This window comes from Ornithorhynchus anatinus, chromosome 17, assembly GCF_004115215.2.
Source record: "Ornithorhynchus anatinus isolate Pmale09 chromosome 17, mOrnAna1.pri.v4, whole genome shotgun sequence".
Taxonomy (NCBI): domain Eukaryota; kingdom Metazoa; phylum Chordata; class Mammalia; order Monotremata; family Ornithorhynchidae; genus Ornithorhynchus; species Ornithorhynchus anatinus.
The window spans coordinates 1,478,965-1,504,396 of NC_041744.1; the positions used below are offsets into that span (position 1 = coordinate 1,478,965).

A 25,432-nucleotide genomic window follows, 5' to 3' on the forward strand; every position below is an offset into this window, starting at 1 on the left:
AAGTGACTCGCCCACGGTCACCCAGCCGACGAGCGGCGGAGCCGGGATTCGAGCCCATGACCTCTGACTCCCAAGCCCGTGCTCTTTCCGCTGAGCCACGCTGCTCCTCTATTATTGTCGAGCTCTCTCAAGCGCTCAGTCCGGTGAGCGCCAGCTCCCAGTAAACGCTACTGAGTGAACCGAATGACGGAAAGGAGGCGCCCAATAAATAGGAACGACTGACCGAGCGGCCGAGGCCGTGGGCGGGGATGACCGAGGGCCTCGGGGTGACGGGTGGGCAACGGCGAGGTGACGTCTTTGCCCCGGGAGGGTCCCAGCGGGCGGCTCCAACCTGGGGCCGGGCCCGGGCCTGCTCCGGGCGGCACCTCCCGTCACCCGGCGGAGTGTTTATCTTTGTGTGCGTGCGTTGGGGGGGAGTGGTGGCGGGCAGGCCTGGCTTGGCTCCCTCGGGGAGGCGGGGTGCGGTTCATCAGAAAGAGGAAGTTGTTGTCGCGCCTCATTTTCGGAGCATCCACCGGCCGCCCCCTCAGGAGCAGGCGGAGCCCGACCGTCCCCGGGGGGAACATCCTTCCCCCGGCCGGGGCACCGGGGACGGACCGACGGGCCACCTGCCCTCGTCGCCTCACCGCTCGGCCCCTCTGCCTGGACCCTGGACCGGTGAGTTCTTACGCTTGGCTTTCCCGGCGGCCACTGAGGATAGTCGTCGGCGTCGTAGTATTAGCTGGAGTACCGGTTGAGCGCTGACTAGGTGCCGGAAGAGTCGCCGTTGCATCTGCTCATCCGTTCGGCGCTTCCTAGGCGCCGGGCACTGGACTAAGCGCTGGGGTGGATGGAAGACAGTGGGGTTGGGCACGGCCCCCGCCCCACGTGGGGCTCGCCGTCTCCAGCCCCGTTTTACGGGGGAGGGAACCGAGAGACGAAGCGACCCGGCCAGGTGGCGGAGCCGGGGATTAGAACCCACGTCCCCCTAGGGCCGTGTTTTTTCCACTAGGCCCTTCTGATTCCGATTGCCACCACCCACACCCGAGGAGACCCAGCCCCTGCCCTCCAGGACTTTCCGCTCTCATAGACGCCCGAAAAAGCCTAAGCCGGAGAAGCAGCGGAAAGAGCCCGGGCTTGGGAGTCAGAGGACGTGGGTTCTAATCCCGGCTTCGCCACTTGTCTGCTGGGTGACCTTGGGCAAACCGCTCCACTTCTCTGTGACCTCATCTGCACACAAAGCAAAGACTGCGAGCCCCACGTGGGACTCGTGTCTACCCCAGCGCTCAGAAGAGTGCTCGGCAGAGAGTGAGCGCTGAATAAATTCCACAGTAATTATTATTAACGGAAAGCACCCGCCCAACACCAGAAACTAGCCTCGGAGGCTGAGTGCCGGCCTCCGGCCACCGAGGATCCAGAGGGGGCTAAGAACGGGCAGCAGGGAGGGGTGGGCTTGACCCACTCCAGCCCCCCATCAGAGGGTTGTTCAGAGCTCCAGCTCCAGGATTTGCGGGAGCACGGCGGAGGGGCTTTGACGGGGAGTGCTCCCTGGAGGAGGTGGGCTTTGGGAAGGAGCAGGGAGAGAGTCTTGCGCAGAGGAGAGGGAAGGACCGGCCGGGAGCGGGGGAATGGCCTGTGCAGTAATAATGTTGGTATTCGTTAAGCGCTTACTATGTGCAGAGCACCGTTCTAAGCGCTGGGGTAGATACAGGGTCATCAAGTCGTCCCACGTGAGGCTCACAGTTAATCCCCATTTTCCAGACGAGGTCACTGAGGCCCAGAGAAGTGAAGTGACTCGCCCTCAGTCACGCAGCTGCCAAGGGGCAGAGCCGGGATTCGAACCCATGACCTCTGACTCCCAAGCCCGGGCCTCTTTCCACTGAGCCGTGCTGAGCGACCGTCAGCTCGTCGCGGGTCTATCAGTTCTGTCGTCCTGTGCTCTCCCCAGCGCTTAGTACAGCGCTCTGCGCATTCCTTCGCTCAGTCGTGTTTTCTGAGCACTTACTGTGTGCAGAGGACTGTACTAAGCGCTTGGAAAATAGAATTCAGCAATAAAGAGAGACAATCCCTGCCCACACCGGGCTTACGGTCTAGACGGGGGGAGACAGGCATCAAAACAAGTAAACGGGCGTCGATACAAATAGATGGAATTAGAGATGTAATAAATAGAATTATATAGTAACAGAGTAACAGAATGTGTCCGATATATGGTCGTGTTGTGCTCTCCCGAGCGATTAGTACAGTGCTCCGCACACAGCTTGCGCTCAATAAATGCCCCATAAATACGATGGATGACGAGAGAGGAAAGAATTGAGGGTCAGGGTGGGTAAACAGCTTGGCGGGGGGTACCGGGTGAGAGATATGGGAATGTGCCCCCGTCCCAAGGAGATCAATCAGTTAATGATATTTACTGAGCACTACCTTAGGCAGAACGCTGGACTAAGCGCTTGGGAGCGAAGCAGCGTGATCTAGTGGGCAGAGCCCGGGCCTGGAAGTCAGAAGGTCGCGGGTTCTAATCCCGGCTCTGCCACTTTGTCTGCTGTGTGTGACCTCGGGCAAGTCGCTTCACTTCTCCGGACCTCGGTTACCTCATCTGGGAAATGGGGATTAAGGCCGTGAGCCCCGTGCGGGACAGGGACCGCGGCCAACCCGATTCGCTCGTACCCACCCCAGCGCTTAGTACAGCGTCTGGTATATAGTAAGTGCTCGAGAGAGACCATAATTATTATTATTTAGAATGGGAGCCCCACTGGGGAAAGGGAATGCGTCCAACCTAATTAACGTGTACTACCTCGGCGCTTAGAGGAGTGATTGATACATAGGGGGCACTTAAATAACATTAAAAAAACCCAATACAACAGAGGTGATAGACACGGTCTGAATCCCGGTCCTCAGCCTGTGGATTTCATTCATTCATTCAATAGTATTTATTGAGCGCTTACTATGTGCAGAGCACTGTACTAAGCGCTGGGAATGGACAAATCGGTAACAGATAGAGACGGTCCCCGCCCTTCGACGGGCTTACGGTCTAATCGGGGGAGACGGACGGACGAGAACAAGGGCAGTAAATAGAATCGAGGGGAAGAACATCTCATTAAAGGAATAGCAAATAAATAGAATCAGGGTGATGTACACCTCCTTAACAAAATAAATAGGGTAATGAAGATATATACAGCTGAGCGGACGAGTACGGTGCTGAGGGGATGGGACGGGAGAGGGGGAGGAGCAGAGGGAAAGGGGGGATTTGATTCGTTCCCATGAAGTTTCACCCAGATCTGGTGTTTTCAGGGTTGCCGGGGTGCTACGGAGGTCTTAGACCTCAATACCACCGGAGTGTCAGCTCTCCGACCGCCCACCCACTCATCCATCCATCCGTTCAACCATCCATCCATCCGTCCATCCATCCATCCGCCCTCCCGATTCGTTAATCCATTCAATCGCGTTTATTGAGCATTTACTGAGTGCCGAGCACTGTCCTGAGCACTTGGGAGAGTATAACACTAAACAGACACATTCCCTGCCCACAGTGAGCTTCCAGTCTAGACGGGGTGGGGGGGGGCGGAGAGGGAGACAGATATCGATACAAATAAATTACAGATATTTACATAGGTGCCGTGGGACTGGGAGGTCAGGGCTACAGAAGGGAGTGGGAGAAGAGGAAGGGGAGGCTTAGTCAGGGAAGGCCTCCTGGAGGAGATGGGCCTTCGATAAGGCTTTGAAGGGGCGGGAGAGTCACGGTCCGCCGGATTTGAGGAAGGACGGCGTTCCCATCTATCCCACTAACCAGCTGTAATCTCTCTACCCCGTGTTTCTTCCTGTGTATCTACTGATTGCTCCGTCGATCAGTCGATCCGCGGTATTTATTCAATCGGTGGCATTTATTGAACGCTTACCGCGTGCAGAACACTGAACTAAGCGTTTAGGAGAGTAACGTGGCTCAGTGGAAAGAGCCCGGGCATGGGAGTCAGAGGTCGTGGGTTCTAATCCCGGCTCGGCCACTTGTCAGCGGTGTGACTTCGGGCAAGTCACTTCACTTCTCTGGGCCGCAGTGACCTCATCTGGGAAATGGGGAGTGAGACTGTGAGCCCCACGGGGGACGACCCGATTATTTTGTATCCCCCTGCAGCGCTTAGAACAGTGCCTGGCACATAGTAAGCGCTTAACAGATACCATTATTAGTATTAAAATAAATCAGAGTAGGTAGACGCCGTCCCCGCCAACAGCGAACGTACAGTCCAGAGGGGGAGACCGGCCTTAATATAAATAAAATGAGCTGTCATCTATCAACTACCTTTCTAGCCATCGATAATCGATCAGCCGACCTACCGACTCCTCTGTGATGGAGGAGTCCCGTCACTCTAGCGATTCTCCGTAAACTCGTCCCTCTAGACCAGAAGGTCACGCGGGCCAGGAACGTGTCCCCCAGTTCCCTCCCAAGGACTCGGCACAGTGCTCTGCACACGGTAAGCGCTCAGCGGATGTGATCGGTTGATCGATCGTCCATCCCGGATCCATGTCACTCTTCTCCCAGACCCAAATTCAGACTCTTGGAAGTCCCCCAGAGATGAAATCCCCAAGGACTTCCGAGAAATGGCCTTTTAGGGAAGTGCTTGGATACGGAGTGGATGTCGGCGGTCGTGTGGTCGCTGTGGGCCGGGAGAGGACAGGCTTGTGTAATACCTTAGTTGCTTTCCTTCCGGATTCCCTCTTTGACCGACCGGAAAGAAGTCTGGGAAATCACGGCCAACTCCCTGACTTGTTCAAATTCATCCGGATGGCCTCGGCTGTCGATCGACCGATCCATCGGCGGCATCCGACGAGCGTCTACTCGGAGGGCGAGGCACCGTACTGATTGAGCCACTAGGCCGTAAGCTCTCCGAGCGCAGGGATCGCAATCTATCGACTCTGTCGTACGGTGCTCTCCCGAGTGCTTAGGACGGTGCTCCGCACACACACTGATTGATTAAGCGCTTGGGAGCGCCCGTCAGAAGCAAGACACGCATTTCCTGTCACTCTAAATTCCGCAGGAATCAGTCGATCGATTAATGGTGTGTAGTGAGCGCTTACTGGGTGCGGAGCACTGTACTAAGCACTTGGAAGAGTACTATACGCCAGAGCTGGTAGGCACGTTCCCTGCCCACAACGAGCTTACAGTCTACAGTGGGAGACGAACATTCATGGAGATGAATAAATAAATAAGTGGAGAAGCAGTGGCCTCATGGAAAGAGCCCGGGCCTGAGAGTCACAGGACCTGGGTTCTAATCCCGGCTCTGCCGCTTGCCCGTTGTGTGACCTTGGCCAAGTCACCTCTCCGGGTCATCTGTAAAACGGGAATCCGGTTCCAGTCGTGAGCAGCCCTGGGTGGGACAGGGACTGTGCTCGACTTGTAACGACACCAACGCTTAGTACACTGCATGGCACATGGCGAACGTGTAACGAACACCATTATTATTACTTATTATCGTCAGCGTCTTCAAACTCAACAGCTTTTATTGCATTCCTACTCTGTGTAGAGCCCCATAATGAGGGCTGTCTGGGTGCAGAGCACTATACCGGGCACCTATTACATGCAAAGCACTGTACCGAGCGACCCTGGAGGTGCCAGACCCCTTCCCGCCCCCATCCTAACTCAGCACCCTCTGTTCCTAAGCGTCACTCTCAGGAAAGGGGTGGGGAGGGAGGAAGGGGGAACCGTGAGCCCGTCACTGGGCAGGGATTGTCTCTATCTGTTGCCGAAATGTCCATTCCAAGCGCTTAGTACAGTGCTCTGCACACAGTAAGCGCTCGATAAATACTATTGAATGAACGAATGAATAAAACACAAGTTTCTCCCCACTGATGATGATAATCGTATCGAGAGGTTACCGTACGCTAAGCACTGGGGTGATATAAGATGATCGACTGGGTCTCTGAGGAAGGGAGAGCAGCGGGTATGTGGTCATCGACTGATCGATCAATCAGTGGTATTTAGTGAGCGCTTACTATGGGCAGAGCACTGTACTGAATGCTTGAGAGTGTAACAATAAACAGACACCTTCCCTGCCCACGAGATCGTGGGGGACTGGGCCCAGCGGGTTTCAAGTGACTCGCTCAAGGTCACCGGGCAGGTCAGCGGCAGAGCGGGGCCCGGGATCCAGCACTCCTGACTGCCGGGGTCAGGTCTCCTCTCCCCGGCCGCGCTGTCTCCCTGCCCAAACGTTGGCAGGCCGAGATCTCGCACTCTGGGCCGGCTGGCGGGGACCCGCCGTAGAATTGGAGAGGGGTTTATCGGCGGCCCCCACCCGGCGGAAGGGAGATTTCGACCAGCTCCCCTGTGGCTTGAGGGGTGTTCCGGGAGACCCGGCTCTCAGCCTGCCCTGGAGCCAATAGCCTGTGACTCTGCCCCTCCTTAATAATAATAATAACGGCATTTCATTCATTCAATAGTATTTATCGAGCGCTTACTATGTGCAGAGCAATGTACTGAGCGCTTGGAATGGACAGTTGGGCAACAGATAGAGACAGTTTGTTAAACGCTTACGATATGCCAGACACTGTACTAAGCACTGGAGGGGAATTCAACCAAATTGGTTTGGACACAGTCCCTGTCCCACGTGGGGTTCAACATCTCGGTCTCCATTTTAAAGATGGGGGAACTGAGGCCCAGAGAAGTGAAGCGACTTGCCCGAGGTCACGGAGCGGACAAGTGGCAGAGCTGGGATGAGATTCTTCTCACTCCCCGGCCCGGGCTCTAACCATTAGACCGGGCAGTTCCTCCTTCCCTCCACCATCACAGGGGACATGGGAACTTGAACTCCCTTACGCTGGAAGCTCGGTGTAGGCAGGGAACCTGTCTGCCAAACCCGTTGTACTGGACTCCCTCAAGCGTTTAGTACGGTGCTCTGCGATCGGTGGTCTTGGCTGGGCCCTTACTTTGTGCAGAGCACTGTATTAAGTGCTTGGGAGAGAACAGTACAACAGAATTAACGGACGTGTTCCCCGCCCGTAACGAGCGTGCAGTCTGGAATCATGCAGGACGCGCTCAGTAAATACCCTCGATTGATGGGAGGGGGGCTTCAGGGCCGACGCCGGCGTCGGGATGAGGAGGGCGGCGCACATTGACCAGTTCCCCCGAGCGGCGGCTGCCAATCCAACGGACTCTGGGCCGATCAGATGGTCCGCCCGGGGCCCACACCCTCACAGCCCAACCTCCCTCCCCCTCATAGCTTCTCTGACCCAGCGGGTTGACTGGCACCGGGTCCCCAAGTCGGATGCATCGTTCACCCCACTCAGACGCCCGGGGGATTCAGTGCCGCCTTTTCCCTTCCACATCAATCGGGTCTCTGCCCTGTCGACACCCTCAAGACTGGGAGCTCGTTACGGGCAGGGGGTGTGTCCGCTAATTCTCATTATAATTATAATAATGATAATTATGGTGCCTGTTAAGCACTTATTATGTGCCAAGCACTGTTCTAAGCGCCGGGGTAGATGCGAGTTAATCAGGTTGGACCTAGTCCCGGTCCCACATGGGGCTCACACTCTTAATCCCCATTTTACAGATGAGGTAACTGAGGTCCAGAGTAGTGAAGTGACTTGCCTAAGGTCACGCCACAGACATGGGGCGGGGCCGGTATTTGAACCCGGTCCTCTGCCTCCCAGGCCCGTGCTTTAGCCACTGAAGCAGGATCATAGTCCCGTGCTCCGCACATAGTGAGCGCTCAATAAATATCCCTGATTGACTGACACAGCCTCCGCCTCCAGTGGAAGAAAAGGGACTTGTGTGGCTTGACTGGGCGGGAGACAGAAGAGGTGAGACTGGGGGAGTCTATCAGTCAATCGTATTGACTGGGTGCTTACTGAGTGCAGAGCACTGTAATAAGCACTTGGGAGAATACAATATAAAAATATAACACATTTCCTGCCCACAACGAGCTTACGGTCTGGAGGGAGAGGCGGGCTCTAGTAGAAATAAATAAATGACAGATATGGACATAAGGGCTGTGGGGTTAGGAGGGGGGATGAATGAAGGGAGCAAGTCAGGGTGACGCAGAAGGGAGCGGGAGAAGAAGAAAGGAGGGTCTAGTCAGGGAAGGCCTCTTGGAGGAGATGGGCCTTCGATAAAGCTTTGAAGGTGGGGAGATTATCAGTTAAGAAGAGGGAGGGTGTTCCAGGCCAGAGGCAGGACATGGGCGAGAGGTCGGCGGCGAGATAGGCGACAGACACAGTCCGTGCTGCGTCCCTTTCCGGAGACGGGTAAGGAGAGGAGCGGGTCCCCGCCGCCCGTCGGTGCCCGCGGCGACCGTCGGAGCCGGGTTAGATACCCCTCCGTCCGGGGACCGCCGCCTGTGCGTTGGGTAAGGCGCCTGGCAGACAGGATACGCCGTGGTCTGACCGCCTTCAGGCGTGGCGTGGTTTAACAAATAGCTTTGCCTTGGTGCATCTGGGACAGAGAAGTCAGAGTCCGGCGGGACTTCCAGTCATAACGGTACCTCCGCGTGGGCGAGGGCATTTCCGGCCGGTAGCTTGAAAGATTTGGTCGGCGGAACCGTGGGGTTGTCACCTGGAAAGCTCTGGAGCTCGTTGGGTGGGCAGGAGAGACGGGGGAGGGGAGGTTCGAGAAAAGATGCCGGGTGCGCGGTGGCGTCTTGGGGATCAGAAGGGTGTGACGGGGCATTTGGGAAGCGCTTCCTAGGTGCCGAGCACCGTACTATCCGTGCCGACGCTCTCAACACCACCTTCTCCGCTGAACTCGACTCACTCGCTCCCCGAGCCCTTCGTCGATCTCGGACCACAGACCCACCACCTGGATCACCTCCACAGTCGGCCTCCTCTCTCGCTTACGAGCCGCAGAGCGCCGCTGCCGGAAATCTAGATGTCAGGCCGACCTCGTCCGCTTCAAGTCTGTCCTTGCGTGCTTTAACTCTGCCCTCTCCTCTCCCCGGCAAAGCTGTGTCTTCATCCTTATCGACACCCATGCCCGTCGCCCTCGCCAGCTGTTCCAGATGTATAATTCCCTCCTCAAACCCCCCTGTCCCCCTGCCTCCCCTGCCTCCCTTACCCTGAGTGACCCGGCCGCCTACTTTGTTGAGAAAATCGAAACCCCGCACGATCTCCCTAAAATCTCCCCAGCCCCTCTCACGTCCCTCCCCCGTCCTGCTCCTTCTTCAACTCTCCCATCTTTCCCAGCAGAATCTCCAGAGGAGATCTCCTGCCTTCCCTCAAAATCCACCCCCTCCTCCTCCGCATCCGACCCCATCACTTCGCACCTTATCAGAACACTCTCCCTCTCCCTTCTTCCCTCCCTGACCGCCATCTTCAACTGTTCGTTCTGCAGGGGCTTCTCCCCCACTGCTTTCAAAATGACCGTGTCTCCCTTATCCTAAAAAACCCCTACTTTGACCCCATGGATCCCTCCAGTTATCGCCCCATCTCCCTCCTCCCGTTCCTCTCCGAACTCCTTGAGCGACTTGTTTACCGCTGCTCACGGTAAGCGCTAAGTAAATACGACGGACTGACTCTGAAGGCTTTGAAGTGGGGGAGAGTCATCACCTGTCGGATACGAGGAGGGAGAGAGATCCAGGCCACGGGCGGGACGTGGGCGAGAGATCGGGGGCGGGGTAGACGCGATCGAGCTTGGCATTAGAGGAACCATGTAGGGAGTGGCAAGGGGATTGAGTGCTTTGATCGAGCGATTGGCTGGGTCGATTTTCCAGGCCCCGACTTCGGGCCCCGCAGCCCCCGGGTGCCCGGTTGATAGAGAGGTGGGGAGCCAAGACGTCGAGAAAGAGAACAAACGCGGATTTCCCCGGGAAGGTCGATCCTGGACCTACGGGGTCCAAGAGGTCTTGAGATTGATCTCAGTGGGACGGGTTTCAGGTGGGGAAAAGCAGACCCTGAGATTCAATGATTCTGAAAACCCTCATCGCCGTGCTCTCTTGTATTCATTCCCCCTCCCAGCCCCACAGCGCTTCCAAACGTATCTGTCATTTATTTATTTCTATTCATGTCCGCCTCCCCCTCTCGCCTATAAGCTCGTCGTAGGCACCGCCCTACACCATGCTGCCTCTCTGATGTCTGTCTCCCCCCTAGACTGTGAGCTCACTGTGGGCAGGGAACGTGTTTACCAATTCTCTTGTACCGTACTCTCCCAGGCGCTTAGAACAGTGCTCTGCGCACAGTAAGTTCTCAATAAATTCGATTGATCAACTGATATTGATTGAACTCAGTAGGTGCTCAACGAATAGCATTACTTTCTGGAGATGGTCGATCCAAAGTGGGCCTGGTCTGTAATCCGTGTAGGCAGTTTGGTCCCAGAGGATAGCGTTCCTTCGGCTTTCTTCTTTCGGAAGGGGCCGGGGTCTGATTCGGTCTGACCGGACGTCCCGCCTCGCTCCTTTCTGCCTGAGGAAGAGAGCGGGATCCAACGGGAGTGTGAAGAGCGAGTTGGTATGGGGGAGGGAACGAGAACTCTAACCGTGTAGAGGTCAGACAGGAAAACTAATTCTGGTGGGTGGAACGAGAGCCAGATAAGAGGAGCGGGGGCGATCGCTGGGTTTCTGGGACGCCGACCCACTCTGCCTGTTTCCTGTCCCTCGTAGGGCTTCGCTACGATGTCTTGGTGGCGGGAGAATTTTTGGCTGCTCGTGGCTGTGGCTATCGTCTTCGTCTCACTGACCATCGGCCTGCTGATGTACTGTATCTGTAAGAAGCAGCTCACACGAGGTAAGGAACGACTTACACAGGGTGGTAAGAGAGCACGGGCCTGGCCGTCCTAGCCCCGGCCCTACCCCTGGGCCGCTGGATGACTGTGGACAAGTTGTCCAACCTCTCCGAGTTGTTGTTTTTTATGGTATTTGTTAAGCGCTTACTATGTGGCAGACACTGTTCTCACCACTGAGGTAGGTACGAGTTAATCGGTTCGGACACAGTCCCTGTCCCCCGTGGGGCTCACTGCCTAAATAGGTGGGAGGACAGGTATTTAACCCCATTTTACAGCGGAGGGATCTGAGGCCCAGGGAAGTGAAGTGACTTGCCTAAGGTTCACAAGGCAAGCACTTGGCAGGGCCGGGATTTGAACTCAGACTCCCAGGACGGTGCTCTTTCCACTAGGCCACGCTGCTCCTCGTGAGCTTCAGTTTCCTCGACAGCAAAAATGGAGCTCGTACAGCCTGCCTTTCCCTTCCTCAGAGGGATTGGTGGGAGGATGAGAAACAGCGTGGCCTGGGGGGAAAAGCCCGGGCCCGGGAGTCAGAGGACCTGGGTTCTAATCCCAGCTCATTATTAAGAAATGACGCGGGCGCTGCTGTAGACGTGCTCTGGGAAATTAAAATTACTATAAATTTAAGGGGTTCACCAGGCTCCTTGGTGGGGGGGCGGGGCTTGGACACTGTTCTAGATGGGGCTGCGGAGCCGTCATTTTGGGGAGGTCTGTTTCCTGGAATTAAAGCCTTCAAATTCTTTCCTTTGGGCAGGACGGTGGGCATGGAATCGAGGGGGCCCCCCGGACTCCTTCCTCCCGGGCATGCCCAGGGCTTCATCCAGCTGCTGGGCTCCCCAAGGACCTCTCTGGTTCTGACCCCTCCTCGAAGCCCCAGCCCCCAGGCCAGCACCCCCTTTCCATTCCCTCATCTTCCCGCCCCCCGTCAGTTAAATCTTGGCATTTTGCTACTCTGAGTTTTCCACCTTTTGGTGGGTGGGGGTCTTCTTGGACCATCCAGAGCATAATAATAATGACTGTGGTATCTGCCGAGCGCTTACTATACGCCAAGCACCGTACTATGCTCTGGGGTCGCTATGGGATGATCGAGCCGGACACATCCCCCCGCCCCACGTGGGGCTCACAGTACAGGAGGGGCAACAGTCATTTAACCCCCATTTTACAGACGAGGGAACTGAGACCCGGGGAAGAGAAGTGACTTGCCCGAGGTCACGCAGCAGGTTCCCTCCACTGGGCTCCGCTGATTAGACAGCGAGAGATTTCCTAGATGCTATATGACTTGCAGCCCTGGCTACTTCTCCTTCCAAATGAACTCTTTTCCATAGGTGAGAGCTGGCGAATTCCCAAGTCTCTGAAACAGAAACCGAAAAAAGAAGAAAGGATGTATGAGTAAGTCTGAAAGTCAATTTAATTTGGGCGGGGGCGAGGGGGGCCAAGGAGGGGGCCGAAAATGATGTGATTGTGGTATCTGTTAAGTACTTACTAGGTACCAGGCACTGTACTAAATGCTGGGGTGGTTACAAGATCACGGAGTTGGACACAGTCCCTGCCATTCATTCATTCGTTCGTTCAGTCGTATTTATTCAGCACTTACTGCGCGCAGAACACCGTGCTAACAGCCTGGGAGAGTACAAAAGAGCAATAAACACATTCCCTGCCCCCAACCGGCTCACAGTCTCGACGGGGAGACAGTCATTAATAAAATAAATAAATTACAGATATGAACATAAGGGCTGTGGGGCTGGAAGGGGAGGGACGAACAAAGACAGCAAGTCAGAGTGACGCAGAAGGGAGTGGGAGAAGAGGAAAGGGGGGCTTAGTCTGGGAAGGCCTCTTGGAGGAGACGGGCTTTCGATAAGGCTTTGAAGCAGGGGAGAGTAACTGACTCTCGGATTTGAGGAGAGATGGAGTCGCAGGCCAGAGGTAGGAAGTGGGCGAGGGGTCGGGGGTGAGGTAGACGAGATCGAGGAATAGTGAGAAGGTTAGCGTTAGAGGAGCGAAGTGTGAGGGCTGGATCGTAGTAAGAGAGTAGCGAGGTGAGGTAGGTACTGCTTTAAACCTAACGGTGAGGAGTTTTTGTTTGAGGTGGAGGGGGATGGAGTTTCTGGAGGAGCGGGGAAACATGGCCTGAACCTTTCTGCAGAAAAATGATCCGGGCAGCAGAGTGAAGTATGGACCGGAGTGGGGAGAGACGGGAGGTTGGGAGGTCAGCGTGGAGCTGATACAATAATCAAGGCGGGGTAAGATAAGTGATCGTATTAACATGGAAGCGGTTTGGATGGAGAGGAAAGGGCAGATTTTAGCGATGTTGCGAAGGCGGGGCGGATGGGATTCAGTGCTGGATTGAATATGTGGGTTGAATGAGAGAAAGGAGTCGAGGATAACGCCAGGGTTATGGGTGGGCTTGCGAGCCAGGAAGGATGGTGGTGCCGTCTACAGTGATGGGAGAGTCAGGGGGAGGAGAGGGTTTGGGAGAGAAGATAAGGAGTTCTGTTTTGGACATGTTAAGCTAGAGGTGACGGGAGCACATCCAAGCAGAGACGTCCCGAAGGCAGGAGGAATCGCGAGACTGCGGAGAGGGAGAGAGATCGGGGCTGGAGAGGGAGATTTGGGTGTCATCCGCATCGAGGTGGTAGTTGAAGCCAGGGGAACGAATGAGTTCTCCAAGGGAGTGGGTGGATGGAGAATAGAAGGGGATCCAGAACTGAAGCTTGAGGGATCCCCACGGTTAGGGGGAGGGAGGCGGACGAGGAGCCCGCGAAGGAGACGGAGAATGAGTGGCCAGAGAGACAAGAAGAGAACCAGGAGAGGACAGAGTCAGTGAAGTCCAGGTCGGATGATGTTTCCAGGAGAAGGGGGTGGTCAACAGGGTCGAAGGCAGCTGAGAGGTCGAGGAGGATTCGAATAGAGGCCGTTGGATTTGGTAAGAAGGAGGTCATCGGTGACCTTTGAGAGGGCCGTTTCTGTGGAGCGAAGGGGACGGAAGCCACGTCGGAAGGGGTGAGAGAGAGAATTGGAGGAGAGGAACTTGAGACGGAGGGTGTAGACGACTTTCTCAAGGAGTCGGGAGAGGAATGGTAGGAGGGAGATGGGGTGATTTCTGGAGGGAGCCGTGGAGTCAAGGGAGGGTCGTTGTTTTTTAGGGAAGGGGAGACGTGGGTATGTCTAAAGGCAGTGGGGAAGAAGCAGTTGAACAGTTGAAGATGGCTGTTAGGGAGGGGAGTGTTTTGAAAAGGTGCAAAGGAATGGAGTCAGATGCACAGGTGGAGGGGGTGGATTTTGAGAAAAGGAGGAGATCTCCTCTAGAGATACTGCTGGGAAAAATGGGAGAGTCGAAGAGGGGACAGGAAGGGGGAGAGGCTGAGGAGGGGCAGGGGAAATTTTAGGGCAATCGCGCCTAATAGTGTCAATTTTCTTAATAAAGTAGCTGGCCGGGCCAGGCCAGGTGGCTGTCCCACATGGGGCTCATAGACTCAATCCCCATTTTACAGAAGAGGAAACTGAAGCAGAGAAAAGTGAAGTGACTTGTCCAAGGTCACACGGCAGACAAGTGGTGGAGCGGGGATTAGAACCCAGGCCCTCTGCCTCCCAGGCCTGGGCTCTGTCCACTTGCCCACGCTGCTTCTCATAATGGCCCGGCCCTGATATTGACCCCAGACTGGATTTGCGATGAGGAAATTCCTTGAGATTTTTTGATATGGGGCTGCTTTCCCTGCCCAAATTGGATGCATCTGGTGAGAGAGAGGCGGTGTGGCCTAATAGATAGAGCCCAGGGAGTCAGAAAGTCACGGGTTCTAATCTCCGCTCCGCCACTTGTCTGCTGGGTGACCTTGGGCAAGTCACTTAACTTCTCGGCGCCTCAGTTACCTCATCGGCAAAATGGGGACTAAGTCTGTGAGCCCTCCGTGGGACAGGGACTGTGTCCAACCTGTTTCTACCCCAGTGCCTGGAACAGTGTCTGTACACATCAAGTGCTTAACAAATAGCATCAGAAAAAAAAAAGAGGGACGAGTCCTTAATTTCGCTCAGGGGACAGGATGATATTTATGCTTTTTAGATCCAGAGAGTTCGGATTTCCTCAAGGACCTTTCAATAAGGCATGCCAGAGGAGGTGTCTTTTGATAAAACTTTATGGCATTTCAATTCGGCCCCTGTGGTTGATGGATTTAATGATATCGTCCTAACGATACCATGGCATATGTCAGACAAAACGCCGTCTTCAAGGAGCAGACGTTTGACTGACACCCCTTAGACGTATGCATGGTTATCTTACTACTAATAATAATAATGTTGGTATTTGTTAAGCGCTTACTATGTGCCGAGCACTGTTCGAAGCGCTGGGGTAGACATAGGGGAATCAGGTTGTCCCACGTGGGGCTCACAGTCTTAATCCCCATTTTACAGATGAGGGAACTGAGGCACAGAGAAGTTAAGTGACTCGCCCACAGTCACACAGCCGACAAGTGGCAGAGCTGGGATTCGAACTCATGAGCCCTGACTCCAAAGTCCGTGCTCTTTCCACTGAGCCACGCTGCTTCCTGTATGGATGGGGGAATCAATCAATTAATCAGTGAAATTTATCGAGCTCTTATTAGGTGCGGAGCACTGTACTAAGCACTCGGGAGAGTACAATGCAACCTGCCGCTTCGGCACTTTTGCGCGACCTCAGCACTGGTGTTCGGTCAACCTCCTGTACCATGGAAATAACGACTTCGGTATTTGTTATGCGCTTACTATTTGCCGAGCCTTGTACAAAGCACCGGGGTAGATTCGTTCATTCATTAGTATTTATTGAGCGCTTACTATGGGCAGAGCACTGGACTAAGCGCTTGGAATGGACAATTCGGCCACAGATAGAGACCATCCCTGCCCAGTGACGGGCTCACGGTCTAATCGGGGGGATAGATACAATCGGTGGTATTGACCGAGAAGCCTGTTGTGTGCAGAACACTACGCTGAGCACTCGGGAGAACGCATTCCGACAGTCCACGCTGTTTAGTGTAGCGCGGTGAAGTTGTGATCCTTGCCTACCGCAAGTTTACAGTCTAGAAGGGGAGACAGACATTTATATAAATAAATTACAGACACGGACCCAAGTTGCTACACGGGATCCCCGCCTATAACAGGGACCTTACGTTCTCTGGGGGAGACAGACATTAAAATAGACAAGGGACGGGGGAAACGCCATTGGACGCTATTGACTGGTTGACAGATGGAGGTTATCAAATCCCAATTAGAGGCCTAAATCCAGGGCAGAGAAGTCGCCTAACTCAGCTCCGCTTTTGGCCACGGCGGTTTTCCAGTCGGTCAAACTGCGGTATCTGTAAGTTTATTTTTTATTTGCATTTATATTAACGTCTGTCTCCCCCTCTAGACTGGGAGCTCGTTGTGGGCAGGGAATGTGTCTGTTTATTGTCGTCTCGTCCGGTCCCGAGCTCTTAGCACAGTGCTCTGCAGACGGAAAGCGCTCAGTAAATACGATCGAACGAACGGATGAATGAGAAAGCGGGAAGGGACGTCTTTCCGCTACGGCGGCCGACGGGCCGAGCCAGAACCGTGCCATTTTTCTTCCCGCAATTTCTCCTAACCTGCCTGGACTGTAACCGAGGCCCACGCGAGCCAACCCCGATGACGTTTGTTTCTTAGGAATTTCCGCAACGAAACACCAGAGTACGTCCCCCCGCTGCCGCCCCGAAACCTCTCTTCGGACAACACGTTCCCCGACGGTGAGCACGTGATGAAGTGTCGGTTCCGTCTGTCCGACGGGGATCCGGTTGAGCCGGAATCGACGGCGCTGGGGGGAGAGGGCGGCGAGGGCCACGGAGAAGAGGCCTGTTCATCCGGGATGCGGGACAGATTCAAAACCCGCTAGGGTTTCAACTTGGGCCTTCGAGCCTCGAGTTCGAGGCCTTGGGTCCCGCCTCCCGGGAGTTTCTCCCCTTCTGCAAGGGTCAGTGCTCCCGACCCTGCCCGGTGAGGGTGTCCAGGGCAGCGGCATCCTTCCTCCCTCGTAACGAAACCTGCCCGTCGTCTCGATTCTGCCTCTCGGCCCGGCTGCCTCTCTCCACAGATTCACGTGAAGGGGGTCGGGGTCAAATATCTCTTTCTCCTCCAAAGTCGCCGGGTGCGGGGAGTGATCTGGGAGAGCTTGAGAGGGCGAGTCGGGATGTCTGCCGGCTGCCCTCGGGAGCCCCCGGGACGCCCTCCCAGCTTGGGCTTTCACTGGAAAATGGGGCGTCTCGGCCCCGTCTCACCAGGTCTTTATGGCACCAACAAGAACAGGGATAATAATCAGGGGATCTGTTAAGAACCGACCTCGGGCCAAGCGCTGTTCTAAGCGCTGGGGCAGATACGAGTTAACCGGCGCAGTCCCCGTCCCACGGGGGGGGGGGGCTCGCCGCCTAAGTAGGAGGGAGAGGAGGGATTGAATCCCCACTTGAGAGATGAGAAACTGAGGGCCGGAGAAGTGAAGAGACTTGCCCCGCATCACACAGCGGGGAGGTGGCGGGGCCGGGGTGAGAACCCGGCTCCTCCGACTCCCAGGCCGGGGATCTGTCCACTAGAGAAGCAGTGTCGCCTAACGGATAGAGCACGGGACCGGGAGTCAGAAGGACCTGGGCAGAAGGGCCGGCTTCCCTATTTGTCTGCTGTGTGATCTAGGGCAACTCACTTCACTTCTCTAGGTCTCAGTTCCCTCATCTACAAAATGGGAATTAGGACCGTGAGCCTCATGTGGGTCACGGACCGTGTCCGATCCCATCACCTTGTATCTCCCCCAGCGCTCAGTACAGCACCCGGCACCCAGTAAGCGCTTAACGAATACCACATTATTATCATTATTATTATTATTAGGCCGCGCTGCTTCTCTGTGAGGCCATGTCTCTCTGAGGCCCCACTGTCTCCCCTCCCAGACCGTAAACTCGTTTTGGGCAGGGAATGTGTCTGTTGACTGTTATACTGTAGTCTCCCAAGCGCTCTGCACCCAGTAAGTGCTCAATAAATACGATCGAAAGAATGAATGAACTGAAAACACCTGCAGCCCCTGGGTCGGAAGAGTGGTGTCCGGGTACCCGATAGAAACGGGCCTCTGAGGATGTTCTTATTCGGTTCACAGTTTCCCAAGACGGCCCGATCCAACCAGGAGACGCGTACTCCTCCGTGAACAGGGACAGGAGGTCCGAGAAGAGATCTTCCAGCTATGACGAACCGGATGCCGACCTCTACATCGAGCCCGAGGAGGCCTACGACGACGTCGAAATCCCCGCGGTCAGCGGCCCCGGGCCGCCGGCTTCTTCTTTTAGGCTGCAGTGAAGGGAGCGACTTGTCGGAAAGTCAACCCGAAGGCCCAAACCGACTGACCCTTTATTGGGTGGGTCGAAAAGCCCGGCGGATATGCGATGAACCTTTGTGAGAGGAGCGGCCCGGATCTGTTTTCATCTCACTGGGAACCGGAAAGAGGAACTCGGTGGCTTTTGGGGGCACCGTTTAGGAAGCAGACTCCTCTCCGGTTGACATCAGGTGGTGGTGAATGAAGGGAGGTGGACGGAGGGAGGTGGATGATAATAATAACCGCTACGGTATTTGTTAAGCGCTTACTATGTGCCAGGCACTGTACTAAGCCCTGGGGTGGATACAGGTAAATGGTGTTGGACACATTCCCTCTCCCCGGTGGGGCTCACAGTGTCAATCCCCGTTTTACAGATGAGGTGACTGAGGCCCAGAGAACCGAAGTGACTTGCCCGAGGTCACACGGCGGACAAGTGGTGGAGCCGAGATCAGAACCCATGACTCTCTGGAACTCCCAGGCCCCGGTTCTAGCCACTGTGCCATGTCTGCCTGGCTTGGACCGCAACACTTTGGCTCTGGACCTCATTTCTCTCTCTGCTGGTACCTTGGTGCCCACCCGGTGGTAGAAAGAAATGGTATTAATAGTAATTGTGGCATTTATTTGGCACTCGCTATGCGCCCAACACCGTATTAAGTGGTGGGACAGAAACAGGATCACCAGGTTGGACACGGTCCCTGTCTGTCACGGGGCTCACGGTCTAAGGTGGGAGGGAGACCAGGTACCGAATCCTCATTCTACAGAGGAGGAAACTGAGGTCCAGAGAAGTCAAATGACTTACCCGAGGTCACCCAGCAGGCAAGGGGCGGAGTCGGGAATAGAACCCAGGTCCCCCGACTCCCAGGGCCGCGCTTTCCCCCTAGGCCGCAAGGCTTTCCTGGCCCTTCCCCGGCGTAGATGAGGCGCCGCAGCACCAGGAGCCAGGGCCGGAAATGGCGGCCCCCTGGCACACGGGGGTAGACCAGCAGACCGCTGCTGGTGACCTTGGGCAAGTCCCTCGACTTCTCTGGACCTCCGTTTCCTCCTCCCTACAACGGGGATTCAGTACCTGTGCTCCTTCCCCCATAGACCGTGAGCCCCATGTGGGGCAGGGACTGGGCCTGACGCGACTATCTTGTTTCTGCCCCAGCGCTTCATACAGTGTTTGGCACATAGTGAGCACTTAACAGATACCACAGTTATCATCATTATTACCATTTCTCTGGGGAGTTTGCTCTTTTTGGGGCGCTGGACCAAGCCTTCCTTGCTCCGACCGCTCCCAACTTGGATTTGCCCGGATTAGACAGAGGGGACGAGGCCAGAGTGGAACCACCCTCTCGTCCAACTTTTCCTCCCCTAGGCGCCCGCCCGGATCTCTCCAACTCAAACGGTCTTTGGGTTTTCGTTGTGCATTAAAGCACACCTTCTCCACAATACGTTCGCCTCTCTCAGTGTCTCTGCCTTTCCTCTGACTCTTGGAGTCAGAGGTCATGGGTTCGAATGCCGGCTCTGCCACTTGCCAGCCGTGTGACTGTGGGCGAGTCACTTCACTTCTCTGTGCCTCAGTGACCTCATCTGGAAAATGGGGATTCACCGTGAGCCTCACGTGGGACGACCTGATGACCCTGTATCTCCCCCAGCGCTTAGAACGGTGCTCTGCACATAGTAAGCGCTTAACCGATACCAACGTTATTTACTATTATTCTCTTTGAACCCAAAGACCGAGGAGCCCGCGCCCCGCTCCCACCGTTAGTCGGGAAATGAGCAGATTTCATTAGGGTCCTTAGGAAAGAGGTGGAGATTCTGCAATTTCCCTCCGCTCCATCTGCTCTGCCCAGGCTCGGCCAAAGGGGATTTTTGAGCTTGCTTTCAGAACGCCTGAACCTGTCATAACTGAAATAAGAAAATAAGGAAATACCACAGAGCTCCCTCCTCGCAAGTGTGGAAATCGCTTGTCGGGGCTGGTTGCCCAACTGCGTATGAAACCTCGGATTGCCCGCGGGGATCTCCATAAGCAGCGTGGCCCTGGGCAAGCCATTCCACTCCTCTGTTCCTCAGTTTCCTCAACTGTAAAATGGGGATTAAATAGGCTTTCCCTCTTTCTAAGACTGTCAGCCCCCTGGGGACAGGGACCGGGTCTATCCCGATGAACGTGAATCTACTCAGTGCTTAGAACAGTGCTTGACCCAGAGTAACAGCTTACCAAATGTCATAATAATAACTATCTATCTACTCTAATGTCCTCTCCCAAATGCTTAGTCCAGTAGATTTGTAAACCTTTGAGCACAGGGATTGTCTCTACTGACTCCACTGCAGTTTCCCAAGTGCTCAGTACAGTGCTCTGCACATAATAATAATAATGGTATTTGGTAAGTGCTTACTATGTGCCAAGCACTGTTCTAGGCGCTGGGCAGTATTCACTTAATAAATCCCACTGATCGATAAACTCGGCAACCCTCATAAACTCACCAGGCAGACTCAACAACATTCCCTTTCATGCCAATGCCCGAAATAAAGTCGGAAAAGCTGAACCGCCCCCCCATCCAAAACCCCTCCCGCTCATCTTAAACTGTTAAATGAGAACTCTCCAAATTCAGGAAAATCCCTGCGGAATTGCAGATAAAATCAAAATCGGGATTGCCGTTCATTCCTCCGCTAAAAGCCGCCGCTTCCTAAACAGACATGCATTCTTTTGCGTCCGGCGGGTTTGAATGAACCGTTTAATGGCCGTTTTTCGTGTACTTAAAAAAAGAACAAACCGAAACACAAAGCGACAACACGGCGTACAACTCAGAGATGCAACTGCTGGAACGGACCCCGGGATAAGAACAGTTAAAAATCCCTCCCTCCGAGATTCGCCAAGGGAAAGGAAACTGGACATTTGAGTTTTCTGACGGTCAACTGAGACCGGACGGGGCGGCGTCCACCTTTTAGGTCGGCAGGCTCCCGGGATCGGGGGTCGGGGGATTTCTTCCTCTCCTCTTCCTCTCCTCCAGCAGCCGATTTCCCTTTCCACCTGGGCCGGGAGGGAAGATGGCCAAGTGAGAGGACGGCGTCGACGGCCTACGCGGACGTTCCCCGGGGTCGGGCTAGGTTCGCGGGCAATCGATCAATCCGTGGTATTTATTGAGCGCTTAGTAAGAGCACCGGGGGGGGAGAACGAGACGACAGAGTTGGCAGACTCGTCCTCTGCGCACAAGGAACTTAGAGTCTACGGGGGAGAGAGACATGAATATACATAAATAATTTATACTCGATAATATAAAGACAGGTACATGAGGGCTGTGGGGTTGAGGGTGGGGGGAATATCCAGCGCCCGAAGGTCACAGATCCACACGATCCACATCCCTCTGAACTGTAAACTCGTGGTGGGCGGGGAACGCGTCTACTGACTCTGCCAAGCGCTTAGTCCAGTGCTCTGCACATGGTAAGCGCTCAACAGATACTGTCGAACGAATGTCATATTGTACTCTCTCAAGTGCTTCGCACGGTGTCCTGCACACAGTGGAAGAGCAGCAGCGTGGCTTCATGGACAGAGCCCGGGCCTGGGAGTCGGACGGTCACGGGATCTGATCCCGGCTCTGCCGCTTGTCCGCTGTGAGACCTTGGGCGAGTCACTTCTCTGGGCCTCAGTTAGCTTTTCTGTAAAACTGTGAGTAAACTGCGAGCCCAATGCGGGACCGGGCTTATGCCCAACCAGATTTCCTTGTATTCTCGTCCAGTGCTTAGTACACTTAGAGAAGCAGCGTGGCTCGGTGGAAAGAGCCCGGGCTTGCGAGTCAGAGGTCATGGGTTCGAATCCCAGCTCTACCACTTGTCAGCTGTGTGACTGTGGGCGAGTCACTTCACGTCTCTGTGCCTCAGTGACCTCATCTGTAAAACGGGGATGAAGCCTGTGAGCCCCACGTGGGACGACCTGATGACGCTGTGTCTCCCCCAGCGCTTAGAACAGTGCTCTGCACATACTAAGCGCTTAACAAATGCCGACATTATTACTGTTATTATTACAGCGCCTGGCACCGAGAAAGCACTTGAGAAATACACGGTTATTAGCGAGCGCTCAATTAACGCCCCCCGACCGATCGATCCGAGGGCGCTGGCGACGCAGAAGGGAGAGGTCGGGGGGGACGACCCCGGAGACGGGGTGGGGAGGGCAGGGTCACCCGCTCCGCCAGCGGGAGACGGGAAAGGGGGTCGGGGGGAGGTGGAGGAGAAGGGGAGGTCTCCGTCGTGCGATCCGCGCGGTGTGGAGCCAGGGGGAGGGCGCCTCCGCTGCCCTCGCTGACCACCAACTGGCCGCGGGGGCAGGAGCTTGTTGTAGGCAGGGGATGTGTCTCTCCCAAGCGCTTAATACGGTGCTCTGCACACAGTGAGCGCTCCATAAATACGATAGAATGAGTGAACGAATGAGTGAAGGAAGCACTGAGCCATACCAGCCGCCCTTCCGGGTTAGGCGATAATGGCCAGCTCTTCCTTGTCCTGGCACTCGGACAGGGAGTTGATGACGCTCCTGAGGTACTTGGTGAATTCCGTGCGGATCTCTTCGGGCTCCTCCTCCAGGTCCGAGTGGACGAGCTTCAGGTTGTTCAGCGGAGAAGCTTGCGAGGGGACACGGGAAGAGGAAAGGATCTAGCAGACGTTCCACCCCACGGGAAAAAATAAAACACGCTCCGGGTTTATAGGCCTCGATGTCTTGTTTAGAGGGCCGATGTCTGGGTGCTTTCAAAAACCACGTTCTTCTACCCGTTAAACCAAACGGCTTGTCCCTCTAATAATGATAATAATAATAATTTTGGTATTCATTAAGCGCTAGGTGCCGAGCACTGCCCTAAGCGCTGGGGTGGATACAGGGTAATCAGGTTGTCCCACGTGAGACTCACGCTCTGAATCCCCATTTTACAGATGAGGTCACTGAGGCCCAGAGAAACCGAGTGACCTGTCCCCTGCTGACGATGATAATAATAGTATTCGTTAAGCGCTTACAATGTGCCAAGCACTGTTCTAAGCGCTGGGCACGGTCCAGAGCAGAGGTGCTCGGTAACATTCTTCCAACCATGATTTTTCAAAAAAAATGGCACCTCCTGCTCCGTTGCCTTGGAAAAGGAAGAGGAAAAGACCAATTTGTAAATAATGATAATGATGGTATTAAGGCAGCCTCTACTGTTTGTGCCAAGTACCGGGGTGGACGTGAGTTAATCAGATAGTCAATCAGTTAATGGTATTTACCGAGCGCTTACTGTGCGCACAGCACCATGCTAAGCGGCTTGGGAGGGGACAATTTAAGGGAGACGTTCCCTGCCCTCAACAGGCTTCCGGTCTAGAGGGGGAGATAGACACGAAGAGAAATAAAGAAATTACCCGGTGGCTCGTGATGTAGCCGGAAGCAGGGCAGAGGAGACGGCCGGCGGGCGTCCCTCCGGAACGAGGGGGGTCCGGCCGGGTCCGTGTGAGCCCGAGGTCTGGGAGGCTCGGTCGGCGGGCCCCGTGCCCGGGGGATGCGGGGGCCAGGGCGGGCCCGGGGCCTCGCTCGGCCTTCCCACTCCCGCCCGGGGTTAAATCGGCGGCCGGTGACGGCGTCTCCGACCGGGACGGGCCGCGGGCCGGCTGCCAGAAAGGGGGCCCCCAACGCCTTCGAGATCACCTCCCCCGGCTCCGAGTCGCAGCCAACAGAAACTCCTCATCGTAGGCTTTAAAGCCTTCAGTTTCCTTGCCCTCTCCTACCTCACCTTGTTGATCTCCTACTCCAACCCGGCCCACACACTCTGCTCCTCTAACGCCAGCCAACCTTCTCACTGTACCTTCATCTCGTCTATTTCACCACCGACCCCTGGCCCACCTCCTGCCTCTGACCTTCCCTCCTCAAATCTGACAATGACTGTCCCCGCCTCTTAAGCCATATTGAAGGCCCATCTCCTCCAAGAAGCCTTCCCCGACTGCACCCTCCTTTCCTCTTCTCCCACTCCCTTCTGCGTCGCCCTGACTTGCTCCCTTTATTCATCCCCCCCCTCCAACCCCAAGGCACTCATGTCCATATCTGTCACGTATTTATTTCTATTAATGTCTGTCTCCCCCTCTAGACTGTCAGCTGCCTGTGGGCAGGGAATGTGTCCGTTATAGTGTTATAGTGTCCTCGCCCAGGCCGTAGCTTCTAATCCCAGTTCTGCCGCTCGTCGGCTGAGTGACCTTGGGCATGTCTCCGCACTCCTCTGTGCCTCGGTTCCCTCATCTGTAAAATGGGGATGGGGACTGGGAGCCCCACGTCGGACGAGGACCGCGTCGATTTGCTCGTCTCCGCCCCCGCGCTCAGGACGTAGTAAGTGCTTAACGGAGTGCTTAATAATTATTATTATTGTCTTTCTCACCCAGCGACGGGGTCCCGTTGCCCTTATCCCCGCCGGAGCCGGGGCCGGGGCCGGAGCCGGGCTTGCGGTGGGCGATGAGGAGGCACTGGGCGTCGGGCAGCATCTGCTGCTGGACGAAGCAGGCGTGCCACATCTCGATCTCCTTCAGGTGGCTGGGCACGTCCGCGTTGAAGACGATCACCACGCCGTGAGAGTCCCTCATGAGGGCCGGCCAGCAGGACTCGAACCTGCGGGAGACGGGGAGAGTCGGAGGGGCGGGATGGGGGGCTCCGGTGGAAGCATAATGGCCCAAGGTCCTGCATTTGACCCTTTCCCTCTTCCGAAGCGTCTCCGCTGCAGGCCTGCCTCGGGTTACCGGGGCAACCCAGTTCACCACACAGCTTTGTTTCGGTAGGGGTGGCTGAAAACAAGTGGGTTTAATCACCTGGAGAACAAGGTAGAAAACCCCACCCAGGGGGTGTCGCTACCCATTCTGATGTATTTATCTACTCTATACTTGGATTAAATTAGATGCTGTCCTGTATAAAAGAAGCTCTGGTTTATTGAGTACCAACTGTGTGCAGAGCCCTGAACTAAACAGTTGGGAGAGAGCGATCCCTGCCTCTGCAAGCTTCTACGTGCTCTTTTCTCCTGCTCCATCCCAGCTGACAGTCTCCACGCCTCCAAGCTCACATTCTTTCTGTACCTCTTTCAAGACTCATCCCGCTCCCAACCCACTGCTGGGATTTTTCCTTTCACCTGGTTTTCCCTCTTCCCTCCCAACTGCCAAGCCACGTCCCTCCCCATCCTCAAAGCTCTCCTTAAAACACACCTCCTTCAGGACACCCTCCTTTGCTCATTTCCACCACTTTCACTCCAACTGAGTCCTTTAGGATGCCCTCTGTTTATCTACGTATATATATTCATATATATATATACGTAATATATACATATATACGTAGATAAAAAGAGGGCATCCTAAAGGAGTCTGCATATATTCATATATATATGTGAATAAATAAGGGACATGCATGAATCTCTCTCTCTCTCTCTATATATATATGTCGTTATTGGCAGGGAAGGTTTCTGCCA

The 25,432-nt window shown here is 55.1% G+C and overlaps 2 protein-coding genes across 4 annotated transcripts in view; one reads left to right on the plus strand and one right to left on the minus strand.

Annotated features, from left to right (window-relative positions):
• Positions 1 to 527: 527 nt before the first annotated feature.
• On the plus strand, positions 528 to 18,271 carry LOC103168032 (SLP adaptor and CSK interacting membrane protein). The gene is made up of 5 exons (XM_029082382.2): positions 528 to 657; positions 10,557 to 10,680; positions 12,001 to 12,064; positions 16,322 to 16,401; positions 17,790 to 18,271. The coding sequence occupies exons 2-5, from the start codon at positions 10,569 to 10,571 to the stop codon at positions 17,984 to 17,986; spliced, it is 453 nt and encodes a 150-aa protein (XP_028938215.1). The 5' UTR covers positions 528 to 657; positions 10,557 to 10,568; the 3' UTR covers positions 17,987 to 18,271.
• A 2,429-nt stretch (positions 18,272 to 20,700) lies between these two features.
• IFT22 (intraflagellar transport 22) overlaps positions 20,701 to 25,432 on the minus strand; it is a 30,217-nt gene continuing 25,485 nt past the window's right edge. For 2 of the 3 annotated variants that reach the window (XM_029082786.2, XM_029082783.2), the window contains exons 4-6: positions 24,362 to 24,588; positions 22,433 to 22,597; positions 20,701 to 21,015 (exon numbers count right to left, since the gene is read on the minus strand). In XM_029082786.2, coding sequence (XP_028938619.1) covers positions 22,449 to 22,597; positions 24,362 to 24,588 — 376 coding nt within the window. In that variant the 3' untranslated portion in view covers positions 20,701 to 21,015; positions 22,433 to 22,448. Of the gene's footprint in view, positions 21,211 to 22,432; positions 22,598 to 24,361; positions 24,589 to 25,432 lie in introns of all 3 variants that reach the window. The other variant, XM_029082784.2, reaches the window with a different exon arrangement.